The sequence below is a fragment of the Brachyhypopomus gauderio genome, chromosome 19, assembly GCF_052324685.1.
Source record: "Brachyhypopomus gauderio isolate BG-103 chromosome 19, BGAUD_0.2, whole genome shotgun sequence".
NCBI classification, from domain to species: domain Eukaryota; kingdom Metazoa; phylum Chordata; class Actinopteri; order Gymnotiformes; family Hypopomidae; genus Brachyhypopomus; species Brachyhypopomus gauderio.
In genome coordinates this window covers 6,015,984-6,030,628 of record NC_135229.1, presented here as the reverse complement: position 1 = coordinate 6,030,628, position 14,645 = coordinate 6,015,984, and the positions used below count along the sequence as shown (strand labels likewise).

The 14,645-nt window shown below is 44.3% G+C and overlaps 1 protein-coding gene across 2 annotated transcripts in view; it reads right to left on the bottom strand.

Moving 5' to 3' along the window:
• slc44a5a (solute carrier family 44 member 5a) overlaps positions 1 to 14,645 on the bottom strand; it is a 63,364-nt gene that overhangs the window by 8,297 nt on the left and 40,422 nt on the right. The window contains exons 2-13 of one of the 2 annotated variants that reach the window (XM_076981083.1): positions 11,859 to 11,932; positions 11,661 to 11,755; positions 11,240 to 11,413; positions 9,170 to 9,254; positions 7,769 to 7,853; positions 7,543 to 7,671; positions 5,224 to 5,284; positions 4,185 to 4,308; positions 3,644 to 3,727; positions 3,258 to 3,370; positions 483 to 614; positions 152 to 251 (exon numbers count right to left, since the gene is read on the bottom strand). In XM_076981083.1, the coding sequence (XP_076837198.1) occupies positions 152 to 251; positions 483 to 614; positions 3,258 to 3,370; positions 3,644 to 3,727; positions 4,185 to 4,308; positions 5,224 to 5,284; positions 7,543 to 7,671 (743 nt within the window). In that variant the 5' untranslated portion in view covers positions 7,769 to 7,853; positions 9,170 to 9,254; positions 11,240 to 11,413; positions 11,661 to 11,755; positions 11,859 to 11,932. The remainder of the gene's footprint in view (positions 1 to 151; positions 252 to 482; positions 615 to 3,257; positions 3,371 to 3,643; positions 3,728 to 4,184; positions 4,309 to 5,223; positions 5,285 to 7,542; positions 7,672 to 7,768; positions 7,854 to 9,169; positions 9,255 to 11,239; positions 11,414 to 11,660; positions 11,756 to 11,858; positions 11,933 to 14,645) is intronic. The other variant, XM_076981082.1, reaches the window with a different exon arrangement.

Below are 14,645 nucleotides of genomic sequence, written 5' to 3'. Positions count from 1 at the left end.
CACGAAGTCGAGTGCAGAGAGAGAAAACGAGAGAGAGAAAGAAGGAGTCACCGTGAGAAACAAGCAGAGACACACACTCTTTCAGAGTGAGACACAGAGAGACAAAGACGAAGACAGTGAGACAAGGAGACAGGAAATGGGACAGTCCTACCGGCTGCCCTCTTTGAGCAGAGCGATGGCGACGCGTACTCTCTTCCTCAGGAAGATCAACATCAGAACTATGGAAGCTTCAGTCAATCCCAGAGACACCACTGAGAAGAGAAACATTCATACCACACAGTCAGGGCCGAGAAGGGAGAAAATACACTTTAGAATTCAGTGCAAGGCGATGGTTGAAGGGATGTCTTATACAAAAATAGAGCTAACAGCTAAATCCTTGAGGTAGCATTTACATAAATGCTAATTAGGCTAGCACAACGTCCCCTACTGCTGAATCATGTTGCAGGAAGTATAGAACGTCTGTATTATAATTACAGACTCACGGAAGACCAGCCACGTCTGGCTGAGCTGTAGGTAGATGTTGAAGTCCGTCTGAAAGCCAACGTCTGAGATTGTGACGTCTGCTCCTGGACTCTCCCGTAGATGTGTGAACTCCCAGTAACAGTGCCAGATTCCTGTTAACATACACAGGTTTATAGGACCATTGTACGCGTGCACGCACACACACACACACACACACACACACACACACACACACACACACACACACACACACACACACACACAAAATATAAGTGCTTTTTATGCACGCTTATCACCTGTAGCATTGCTAGCATCACAGCTAGCGCTAACACAAACACACACACAAACCCTCCATTTTAAAGTGTGGTGGAAGGTAAGCTCAGAGGCGTGTAAAATGCAGTAAGACTGCTAGCCCCTGACGGCATCCCTGGGAAGGTGATAACATCATGCGCTGACCAGCTAACCCCAGCCCATTATCCCTGGCCCATTCTGTCATCTCTATCCACCATCATGATGTCCATCAGATGTCCACCATCATCCCTGTTCCCAAGAAGACCCGACCAGCATCCTTAAACGACCACTGCCCTTTGGCTCTAACCACTGTGGTGATAAAGTGCTTTGAGAAACTCTTCAAATGTATAATCTCCTCATCTCTGCCCTGCTCAGTAGACCCTCTTCAGTTTGCACTGATGATTGCGTTTCATGTGTCCTCCATAACCTTCTCTCCTATCTGGACATTGGAAAGGGGAACTATGTGTGCCTGCTGGTTATTGAATACAGTTCAGTGTTCAATATTATTGTTCCCACCAGACTGCTCACCAAGCCCTGTGACCTGGGTCTATGCCGCTCGTTGTATCCTGGGTCCCGAGCTTCCTATTGGACTGACTCACAAGTGGTGAAGATGGAAAATCTGATCTCCAACCCCTTTTAACCCTCAACACCAGTGTGTCCTTGGTCTACTCTCTTTACACTCATCAGTGAACAGCCACTGTGAGATTCACCCATGACAATGTTGTGGTAGGTCTTATCTAAAGCAACAATGAGGTGGTCTATTTGGGTAAGGTGGAGTTGCTGGGATCATTGTGTGATGTCAACAATGTGGTTCTTGAATGTCTTCAAGACCAAGGAGATGGTTGTTGGGTAGGTGGGTGTAGATGAGTACCATATAGTAGTAGAATACACAACCACTATGGACCAACAGAACCCTGGTGGACAAAGTAAGCTTGGAGTCTACATCTCTGAGGAACTGACATGGACCATACACATCTCCTACACTTCACTACAGTACACATATCCTACACTACACTACACATCTCCTACACTATACTATACTACACATCTCTTACACTACACATCTCCTACACTTCACTACAGTACACATCTCCTACACTACACTACACATCTCCTACACTATACTACACTACACATCTCTTACACTACACATCTCCTACACTTCACTACAGTACACATCTCCTACACTACACTACACATCTCCTACACTATACTACACTACACATCTCCTACACTACACATCTCCTACACTATACTACACTACACATCTCTTACACTACACATCTCCTACACTTCACTACAGTACACATCTCCTACACTACACTACACATCTCCTACACTATACTACACTACACATCTCCTACACTACACATCTCCTACACTTGACTACAGTACACATCTCCTACACTATACTACACTACACATCTCCTACACGTCACTACAGTACACATCTCCTACACTACACTACACATCTCCTACACTATACTACACTACACATCTTCTACACTTCACTTCACTACACATCTCCTACACTTCATTACACATCTCCTACACTTCACTACACATCTCCTACACTTCACTACACTACACATCTCCTACACTACACATCTCCTACACTACACTTCTTCTACACTTCACTACACTACACTACACATCTTCTACACTACACCACATCTCCTACACTACACTACACATCTCCTACACTACAAATCTCCTACACTACACTACACATCTCCTACACTTCACTACACATCTCCTACACTACACATGTCCTACACTTCAGTATACTTCACTACAGTACACTTCTTCTACACTTCACTACACTACACATCTCCTACACTACATTACACATCTCCTACACTTCACTACAGTACACTTCTTCTACACTTCACTACACTACACATCTCCTACACTACACTACACATCTCCTACACTTCACTACAGTACACTTCTTCTACACTTCACTACACTACACATCTCCTACACTTCACTACACCTCTTCTACACTTCACTACACATCTCCTACACTACACTACACTACACATCTCCTACACTACACTACACATCTCCTACACTTCACTACACTACACATCTCCTACACTGCACTACACATCTCCTACACTATACTACACATCTCCTACACTATACTACACATCTCCTACACTTCACTACACTACAGCACTACACTACACTATGGACGGACTGCATGGACTACAGGACAGCTACTCTAAGCACTGCATCACCACAACCACAATCAATGAAGGAACTGCTTTATAGCTAAAACCTTACAACATACATTCTACAAGGTACACACACACATACACACACACACACACACACACACACACACACACACACACACACACACACACACATAAATATAAATGTGCTACTGATATACAATACAAAATAACTATATTCATAGAACAGATTCTACAGTGTTATTGTAGCACATACTCATTCACTCCCTACATCCCCCATTTCTCTCATACACACTCACTCACCGTAGGCCACAAGCAGGATGACAGCGATGATGATGAACCCAAGGAGGAAGGCAGCGGTGAACCGCAGGAGCAGGATGAAGATCAGACTTATGATGAGTGCTAGAACAAGCCCGCTGCCACACACACACACACACACACACACACACACACACACACACACACACACAATGGTGAGCATATCCAACACAGTACACAAGAGAATACACTCACACACACTGGAGGTGGAACACTTAAGTGTTTACTTAAAGGACTGAACCGTAATTTTCCAGCATTATGCAAAATTATGTGAAACAGCAGGAATATAGTGAACATTGCATGTATTTTAGAGAAATAATAATAAAAAAAATAGAAATTTCAGATTTTAACATTATAATTCAGTTTCTTACATTATAATCCAGTACCAGGATTTGGTATAATCCTCCACAATCTTCATGCCCAGTTGTTTGGCATCTACTATACCTGTAATAGCACTGCAAATGTTTGGATATGGTTTGTGTGTGTGTGTGTGTGTGTGTGTGAGAGAGAGAGAGGGGGGGATAAATTAGCAGAATATAGACTAAGGTATAAAACACTAAAACACAAAACATTGTTAGATAAAGCGATTATGTAATTATTATCAGTCAGAACATTTTGATCCTCATGAACCCTTAATGATAAAAAATCAAACGTTCCAATCATTTCTGTTTGTTAATGTTTCTGCTACATGGGAGGAAGATTTTCATCAATCTGCTCCAACCAAATACAGCACTGATTTCATGCCGATCAATGTCACTCTGATTGCCACTATAGCCTATGGGAGCTGATGTTTTATGGATATTACTCGACAAAATTAACCATTGCAACCTATTTTTTTAATTTTTTGTTCAATTGTTTCAGTGTATACGTTTAAGTCAGGCCCGAGTGTTTGTGCACGTATACCGGACTCACTTAGCTGCGTCTCTCAGTTCCGACACACTCCGTGCCGTGTCCAGCGCGTCTCTGAAGGCGGTTCTGTTCCCGACCGTTAACGTGCCGTTTCTGGTGATGAAAGCTGGGAAACACCTGCGCAGGACTGTGGAAGAACCGCGGGAAGCCAAACCAGTTACATTCTGCTGAGAAACTGCTTTACCCCGATTTGTCTGTAAAGACTGTAGGTATCGGCCTGCTGAACGCCACCCTGGACCTCACCGGCTTTCGCCTCGTTACGCGGATTCATTTTGAATTGATCAGGTGCGGTCACGATCCATTTGTCCAGACTCAACGACGGTACCGCTCTCTGTTCTGTCTACAAAAGTGGAAATTCTGCTTATACTCTTTTGCTTTTATCACTCGCCGCTTTAAACCTCGGGTAGCTGGAGCAGTCTTTATTAAAACAGAGAGAGGCTCATGGTAAGCTGACAGACACAGACTCGTCGTATCGGGCAGTAACAGGTGTTCTACCGAAAAGGTCATGGCGCCCAGAACACATACAGTCGGGCCCGCCACTGTTGTTTAAGGTTCTTTTCCTCAAGATAGCTCTCCTGCTGAAGGGAACGTGTTGTTGTGTTAAATCTGCAGGGAGCTGCAGGATGCTTTAAGTTGTGCTTGACAGTCGGTGCTAAAACACATCACACACAGAAGTAAAGCTCTGGCCAGGGACTGACAAAAGTAATGGCTAAAAACCAAGTGTGTGTCAGTGTGCGGTGGACTTAGTAGTGGTAGAAGCAGAGGGGAGGTATACACACACACACACACACTCTCTCTCTCTCTCTCTCTCTCTCTCTCTCTCTCTCTAAAAGCCTATTAAGATTTGGACGTACTGAGGTGCATTTATGTGTGCTTTTGTTGCCCCAAATCAGCAAGTCCTATTTCTTCACATTCACAGGTAAACAATCTCACCAAGCACACACACGCACACACACACACACACACACACACACACACACACACACACACACACACACACACACACACCACAGAGTAGTGTGCATTTAGGAGGGACACTTACATGGTCTGCTGGGCACTATTATTGAAGGGCAGTCCTCATCACGCAGGACTTGAGCCACAGGCTAACAAAGACCGAGAGAGAAAGAGAGAGGGAGAGAGAGAGAGAGGGAGAGAGAGAGAGACAGGGACTCTCTTACATATTTCCCAGGCAGCACATAGCAGTAGGACATTCTGCAATGTTCTATCTGTGCAAAAACATAATGATGCAATTATGGCTGTTGGGCTTGTTCCGAAACATCGCCATGCACAGCCCTCTCTTCTGTCCTGCAGTGAATCATTCGCCCCTCTTAATGGCCGACATTTGGGGCCAGGGCAAGCACAAAGTACTGTGCAAATGGTCGGTTAGCAATAAGGTTAATGTATTCATTTTGAATAAGTTTTATGTATTCGTTTGATTCAAGAGTATTAATTAATCATGGTGGCTGCATGATGTTCGAGCGTTTCCACTTTAAAATACACATGTGAGTGTAGTAAGTTTTACTGCAGCACTCTACAGATACATACTGCTTGTGTGTGTGCATACGACTGTGTTGGTGTGTATGAGGCTGTATAGTGTCCTGATTCTAGTAAAGTTCAAATCTAATGAGACGATGCCTGCTGTTTCCGCAAGTACATATGTCCCTGGTTTGTGATTTGACAGCGTCCTCACCTACATTACAACAAGCGTCATTAACAGGAACAGCTTCATGTACACAGAAGGCCTGAGCATGTTTTTTTTCTGTAATTGGCCAATCAGCAAGAAAAACTAAAGAGAACAGCACTCCAGAGCAATGCTGAAAACCGCAGTTATCCAGCCAACAAAACACCTCGCTCAGAGTCCTCTAAAAGCCCACAGCTGGCTACAATGGAGTTCTCGTTTCAATCAGACTGTCACAGCACACCATCGTTGCTTGCTTGTGTCTCTAGGGCATAGAACAAAAGGATGTAGCGCGCACACACACACAGACACACACACACACACGCATGCTTGAGGCAAGATATACTTGGTCTATGACAGCTTTCCACAGACAAAGTGCTCTTCAAAGCACTGGCTGAAAGCTTACTATATTTTTTTCTTAAGACAGGAAGACAAAAACTTTCTGTGAGTGTCAGAGGCCAGAAAGAGAGAGAACGAGATGTTGATTATGAAAGTCTACCAATGTCACAAAGCTGCAGTTACTTTTGCTACACTAATCACTGTCTGAAAAGCACAATGACAGGAGCTTGCTTGTAGACGGGATTAAGGGATAATTGGCTCTTTGGGACACTTGAAGCCCGGAAGCCCTGGACGAATGCCGAGGTTCGCCTGCTGCTGAGAGCATGTGAGTCTGCTTTCAGATCTGGTGATACGGAGACACGTAGCACAGCCAGAAACAACCTGTAAAGCATTAAGAAAGCCAGACACACCTACAAGGTGTCTGTCGAGGAGTGCTTCCACAGCTCTGACCACTGCTACATGTGGAAAGGTGTCTAGACCCTCACAAACTACAGACCATCCCATCCAATTACCCCCTACCATTAACATTCAGCAAGACCTCTCTCATGGACAAGTGTAATCGATTCTACGCTTATTCCGGCACCAGAAAGAGAGAATCATACACCATACGGGATGACCTTCTTCAAGATGGCATCACCCTCGCTCACTGCCATCTTCAACCTGTCATGGCAGATCTTCCCAAACGTTTTACCACTGCACCCCTGAGAGTACCGGCCAAGGCCCGGCAAAGAGAGAACACAGCTCGGAGCAATGCTAGCACACTGCTAATGCTAGCACACTACTAATACTAGCACACTACTAAATCTCCATCGGAGACCCACACCACCAGTGCACCACACACAGCATCATTAGCGCTTCCTCACACTCCGGCTGCACACTGTATGAAGATACCGGATACTGCCAGAAACACTCCGCCGGTAAACACTAGCGCCAATGCTGGACTTCTCCATACCAATTTAGATACCAATTATTGAAACCTAAATACACAAACATACTGTACACTGAATATTGTACTGTATACATTTGGTCTGTATAAAAACTATATAAGGTATTTTGCACTGTATATATTTTATATAAATTAGATATATGTATGTGGGTATGTGCATTGACCTTTATCGTGTGTATTGTGTGTGTGTGTGTGTGTATACACATTATTTTCACACAGTGTTGTCACTATAACATCAGCAGGACTTAGCTCTCAAAGATATGACAAAATGCATAGACTTATGTGATCTTAAGAACTGATACATGATTTCGGATTTTAAGATTCAAATTGACCAAAATGAAATCACAATTGATCAGGAAAGTACTGTTCTCCCCCCAGACCCAGTGAGGAGAGAGTACCTTCTTGGGGTTGTTGAAACCTGGTTTGCAGAACTGCTTGTAATACTCCCAGTGGCTTCTGTTGAATCTGTATTGGAGCTGCATATCTGTGTATGTGGCAAAGCGGTCCGGGCACTTTTCAACACACATCTGCAACAGCAGCGTAACACATGCATGATCGATCTGCTTAAGAGTTTAAAGCCAAAAATAAACTTACTGTAGCATCCCAGTGAAAAGCGTCTGGTACCTGGGTAGTAGGACACTGGAGGTTTATCAAAACTGCAGGGCTGGCACATTTCAGTATATTGAAGTAGAAAAGTATGGTTTTCTTTCTGTGGGGAGAGAATGCTATGGATCAGTAGGTATGAGCTGATGCTTTCAGGGAAATGTCAAGGCTTGAACACGGTCCAAAGCAAAGCTTTTTGATCCCGGTCTAAGGTGGCTGCAGTGCTGTGTATCACGCAGTACAAACACCAGTGGAGCGCCCTCTGCAGCACACCCGAGGCAAAACGGAATTTGATTAGCTAAATTAAGTTTGACATAAAGGCCATGTCTGAGAGTTTTCCTAGCTGATATATTCCCTGCTACCATTCTCCAGGATCTGTTTTCACAGCCCTTCTCCTTCCTGTCTCCTTGTGATCCTATTTCTAGTTCTGTTGTCCTTTGTGTCTGGTAGGGGAGACACAAACGTCTCACATGGAGAAACTTGCTGCCCTGCAGTGGAACTGGAGAACACGAGTGGAGTGAAGATCAATGAGGTGCTGTCCTAAAGTAAACAGGAGACGATTAACAGTAACAAGGTTCATTAAGATGCCGCCTTAGCCAAACCTAAATTAAAGTAAACTGTGTGCATTGAATATTCTATGCCAGTAGGTGTCAGTAAAGTCATTTAGAGAATGAGGCCTTTTGAAACTGTGTGGATCAAGATGTTAGGACTGCTATCTTTGGAGAACATACAGTCATGGCATCTCATTTTGATGTAAAACCTTTACATTTTCCTAAGTGCAAACACTTTATCATCTAGATTAAATCATCTTCTAATTAATCAAAGTAAAGTAAGAATGTGGGATTGGTGGACTGAGAACATTAATCAAGTTCTGAAAAACTCCCACACCCCCACGATACTCCTGAACATCATTCATGACTTAGACCAAGGGCTGAATTCAATCTACGTGCCACTATGTAACCTCCATGAGCGTAATCCTTTAAAACCTCAGTGTTACACAGTGCCCAATTACACCCCACATGGATCAAGCACTCTAAACCAGCACAGAGTAAACATCCCCCCCTGCACGGCTGCACACGACCAACATGCTTTATCGTGGTGCCCCAGCTCTGCTAATGAGCCAGTTTTTTATTTAATCTGCTTGAGGTTATGAGCTGCCAATCATTCCTGGTTTCACAATGGCCAGCTCAACACAGGAGGCAGTTTGTTGGGTGGGAGGTTCTTGGGAATCTAAAGAACGTTTAATATTGTTTTGTTGGCAAAAATATGGCCAGCATCAGCAAGGAAAGATTAAGCATGCCCATTTGGCTAAAAAAGAGGAGGTGCCAAGTAATGGTGTTACATTGGCTACAGGTTGCTTAGCTACACATGTATCCTACAGATGCATGTCTCTGATTGGTTGAAAGGGATACTGGTACTTACGCATTGGGTGTGCCCTTCTGTCCACAAAACTGACCTGAGCTGTCAGTGGGGTAAATCACTTTCCTGGGGTCTCCATGAATCCAGGCTGTAACAGTCATAAAGAGGCAGGTCACGAGTTTAGTTCTTTAAGTACACCTTGATGTGTTGCCAGATTCATTTATAACCCCTCCAAACTAACATACCAGCAAAGTTTCAATGGGAAGTTTTTGTTTATTAAAATGTCAGACGGAAGTGTAGGAAGGAAGGGAGCTCCAGTCTCAGAGGTGTGGGACAAGTGCGCACTGAAATGATCGATGGGCCTTGGTGTTTATCTGTGGATAATTACATCTATCCCACTGAGCGGAGGAACCATTGATTTCCCTTCTGCACCCCGCCGTCCCCGCGTTAATGAAGTTACCACATACGAACAAGTGACAGGGCATGTCGTCGCTAGGTTCTGTACCACGGGTCTTTCCACAAACAAATCGGTCAGCGTCGTTCTAATTCGTATGGGTGGTGCGTTTTTCTTCCAAGCTACCTTTGTGTCTGTAATCCTAATACGGGGCACATCACAATGCAGATTTCACCTGTACTGCACTTCATTACACATTAAACAGATACAAATATAGCTAGACAGACAGTTATAAATAAACACATGTTCTACGCTGCATCTGTGTATGGAACTGAACACTTTACCTCTTAAATACCTCCCACAACCATTGTAGTTAGAACTGAAGGGCAATTTCATATGTGACCTGAACATCTTACCAATACGACAACATTGGTTTGGAGAAAACAGGTGTGAAATAACATGGTGGAGATTAACTGCCATAGTCACGTTACAGGCACGCAGAGCAGCAGAATCCGTGTGACAATCGTTCACCCCCCCAATGCCCGACCTTATGGTCCCATTAATCTTGCTAAAATATGTGTATGCAGATAAGCTGTAAGGCTGCTTATCGCGATTGAGGCGGTGATAGATTCTACAGGACATGTGCTGTTTTCTTTGTGCTCACCAACAAAGGCGAGTCTTCCTGCTAGTGTAGGGAGCACGAGACAGTGTGTCTGGAGGATGATGTCATTGATGATTTCATCTTTCTGAGGTGGACTGGAGTGGCGAGCATGCGAGTGTGTGTGCGTGTGTGTTTGGGGGGTGGGTGGAGAAACTGGTGACATCATTCTTAACTGGCAGGGAGGGGTATGGACAGATTTTGCTATGGTTCCCACCCATTAGAGTCTCCACGTGTGGGCTGTTTGGGGGCATATGAAAAGATTCTGCTGTTGGCTAAGAATGAACCCCTATTTTGAAATAAGATTAGATCACCCCTGTTGCCTATAGGTACATGATGACATTGTCAGTATGGCTCACTTCGCAGATTTACTAATGACTAGTGGCTTCAGGACTGGGCATTAACACCACATAGGAACACTAATTTAGAACTGAAGCAATTAGAGGCAATTGACTTTAAAAATGCAGTGGGTGGTCTCCATATGGCTTTGCTCAGTGGCATAGGCAGGCGCATCAGCCTTCGTTAAAAGCAACATCACTGAGATAATGTTGTAGTCCAGCTTAGCCGACCTTTTTTGTGTTGACAGCCTGGGTGTTTGGCGGTGGGAGAGCAACACGTTTAAGGGGCATCTCAAAGCACGGGCACACGCCCTCCGTGCCTACGGCTCAGCCACGCCCCTTTTGCCCTTCAGGAGGGATCTGTTTTTCAGAGAACCAGCTGGTGGATACAAACAGCGATGTCTGGGACATGAATAATTCCCACTCATAGTTCTCTGGCAGTAAAAGCGATCCCCAGAAGCATTGTGCGTTGTCGTGAGCGGAGTTAGCTTTAGCGTTAGCGTTAAGTTTAAGAAGCTCGGAAGTGCTGTGGCATGGTGAGCCGAGTTAGCTTTAGCATTAAGGCCTCGTCTAAGAAGCCCAGAAACACTGTGCAAGCGCAGCGAGTGGATCCGGCGTTAGCGTTAGCTGCAGAGAAGAACACTCTGCAAAGTGGGAAGAAGAGGAGACCATCGCTGAGCTGAGGCACATAAAATATTCATGCCCCTCCATCAGAGCGACAGGCAGTGAATGCACACACTCACTCCAAAACACCCCACAGACAGAGAGCAGATACACCCCCCCTCGGTTATTCTCTGTTTTCCGACTCTTTTATCTGTATGACTCCCACTCTGAAGTCTCCTGTTCAGAAATCTCTGCAGTACTTAAGCACTGTTATATGCTGTTTCATCTGTTCTTCACAAAGTCCGAAAGGATGCCTTCAGAGAGAGAGAGAGAGAGAGAGAGAGAGAGAGAGAGAGAGGGTGGCAGAAAATTACCCTCCTCTATGATCAAAGGGTTTTCAGCCTAAGTTCTAGTCTGCAGCTTGGCCACTGTGTTACTTTTGGGAGGTCTACAAAGTAATGGAATCCCACACACCAAAGCTGTTTAGATAGTGCTTAAGTAACCCACTTAAGTGTAAATGTTATAATTTTAGTTATTCTGCTGCTGTGGGATTCAGTGTACCTGGATGTAGCGATGTACCGAATGTGACACCTCAAACGCCATTTTGGGATGTAATATACCGGTTCCCAAATTGTGCCAAAGTTGGCTTTATTGCTCTGTGGGAAGCGAAAAGGATAACTAACGCCATTTTATTTCCCCACGGAAAAGCCAATTTATGATTTCAGACATGACAGCAAACAGACAAGTGTGCTCACTCACCCACAGTGCCCAGCGCAACGTAGCCAAGGATGACGATGATGAAGAGCACACAGCACAGCACATCCGTGCAGCCTCTGTGGAGAGCAGGGGAGAGAGGAAGAGTAAGAGAACGAGAGGGTAGGTCTTCATCACTTTCAATCCCTTGACAACATACAAGGAGATTCTGTTCAAAAGAGAGCTATACAGATTCCGTCAAATGCTGTTTTATGGCTGATCAGCTCTGAATACTTTCGTATTATTATTATTATGCAAATTCTTTTTTTAAATGATACAAAATTACAGATAATTTAAATCATGATCCTTGCCAGCATCCAGCCATTTGTTAAACAGAGGTTTCTCAGAATTAATGAACATGGTGTATCCTAGTCATTGCAGCACACCTGAAAGATTTTTCAACGAAGAGTGTAAAATGTATCCCACATGCAAACATGCTGGAAAAGAGCCTATTAATGCAGAGTTTCCCTGCACAGTCACTGCCACTCTGGGCCACTCAGGGCTTATTCAGGTGATGAGCCAAGGAGCTGAGTCTGGTGTGATCATTCAGAGAACCATGTGGTGCCGTGGTCCGCCAGGACTGGAATCTTACCTCACTATGTTGGTGGCATACAAAGGCAACTCTGAGGGGGAGGATTCCCCATATCTTGACTATATTATTGCCTTGCTTATAACGTAACATAGAGCTGTCTGAGCTGCAAAAACTCAAATTGTCGATAAGGACGCACAGAAGACAGAGATAACAAGATGAAGAGAGAGACAGAGAGAGTCCTGAAGTCAGTACACACATTATGGGCCCTGTAGATGAGCAGTTCCTGTAACATTCTGAATCCTCGTCCGCGTATTAACCTTCAGCGCCGCTCCCCGTGGGCCCGTCACCACCCTGGTGAAGGTTCTGCCACCGCCTGCCCATCTCTGGTGAGCCGTACGAGAACAGAAGCCTCTCTGATCGCTCCCTCTGCTGTTGTACGACAGCTCCCACTCCGACGCCCACAGACGAGCCCTGCTTGAAGCACTCTCTGCTGCCTCCGCAGCTTTGTGGAGAACATGTGTAGGAGACACTCATCTGGCCTATAGCGACGTATCTCACACCAGGCCACTGCAAACGCAAACGCTTAGAGTAGACGGCCATTTCATTCTGCAGAATGGACAAAGACTTATGTTTTCATTTTTTAAATATCCCCTTTAATTCAATGAAATAAAACATATGAATATTTGAATGTTTTCTTGAAAGAATATTAGTGTCCAAACTCCATCTGCCTGCAGACAGATTACATCAGTTTAATAAAAAACTCAAAATATTCCTTCCCAGAATACTTTGTGTGTATGATATGTAGATCACAGCAGCGGAGCAAAGCCGAGTATGGCTTTGGATTCATTGTGACTACAAATGGCTAAATAGTTATAATTACAGGGTTAAATGGCGTGGGCCCGTCGTAATATGTGTTGCTCTGTTCAGTGAAATAATGCCAGATCTGTAGGTAATGACTCAACACATGGTGCCTAGGGATTGTTGGGGCTATTAAGGAGGAATGTCCAATGCACGTCCCCAGGTATCAACCATTAGCAATGGTTAATACAGAGACAAAATAAATGATGCATGTATAACAAAAAAGGAACTCAACGGTTTCAAATCTATTCCGAGGTGCTGCCACAGTACCATGGGGTTGCATTGCCTGCCGGTATGCCAGATGATGCCATGATTTCTCTATGCATGGCAGGATTGTGGGATAGAGGCACAGACCTGGGTATAACCTGAACTCACCTACAGAGTGCCATTACTATTTGTGATTCATAGTTATTCAGTTATATATGCTGAAGTATATATTCATATTATTAATAATAATGAAGTAGAATCACACATTGCTCTCAGCATACACTCGAGTATATTTGAAATAAAATAATATTTTATGTTAAAGATACATTTGAGGCACTTATCATTAATTGTGTTCAGTTAGCGACAGCAGTTCCTTTGCTCAATGGCACTTCAGCCGCGAGAGAGCACTGCTCCCTCACCTCCCACACACCCAGGGTTCCTGTCTGTCTGAGGTGTTGGACCAGCAACCTTTCGTTCCCAACACCACGTCCTTCAACCTTCACGCCAGAGCAAACACTTCAAGAGCTGAGAGGTCATTTAAAGTGTTCGGCAGCAGGGCTGGGGAGTCAGTCCAGCAGTAGGATATGAAATCTGAATAAATCACAGTTGATTACATTATGAGGATGTTTCTGATCCTCAAAAGGCTGCATATTGATCCACAAAAAGCCCCAAATTGATGAATTATTCTGGTCAGGTGCTTCCCTTAAATTCATACAACTTAATGCATATGTATCACACAAAATAAACTATAAACATTAAATGAACTCAACATTCTTAGGCAGTGTGGCTAGGTCACTTGGCCTAATCCTTATAAATAAATAATGAATCCCTTATTAAATCATCACATTTTCCAGAAGGTTGCAGTCAATCAAAAGTATTGTAGCACTCAATCACATTAGCTGTCGCTGAGCACTGGCGGCTAACACTTTTGGGGACTCCAGTCTATGTAAGGCTTTGGTTTCTGAAAGATTTTCTCCCAAAGGCCTTCAGAAGAATTCAGTTCCCAAAGGACATAGCAGGCTTTAACAAACAGCTGTTGTGTGATGAATAATTCAGGAGAGGGGTTTTCTTCCTCCTTTAAAACCCGACTTCGCTGCCACATCCACAGCCGTGGATCAATTCCGGTTTGCTGTTCTAAGGCTTTTCCGCTGAGTCGGCTTGCTGGATCTCAGTCTGCGCTTAGTCTTGATCTCCTG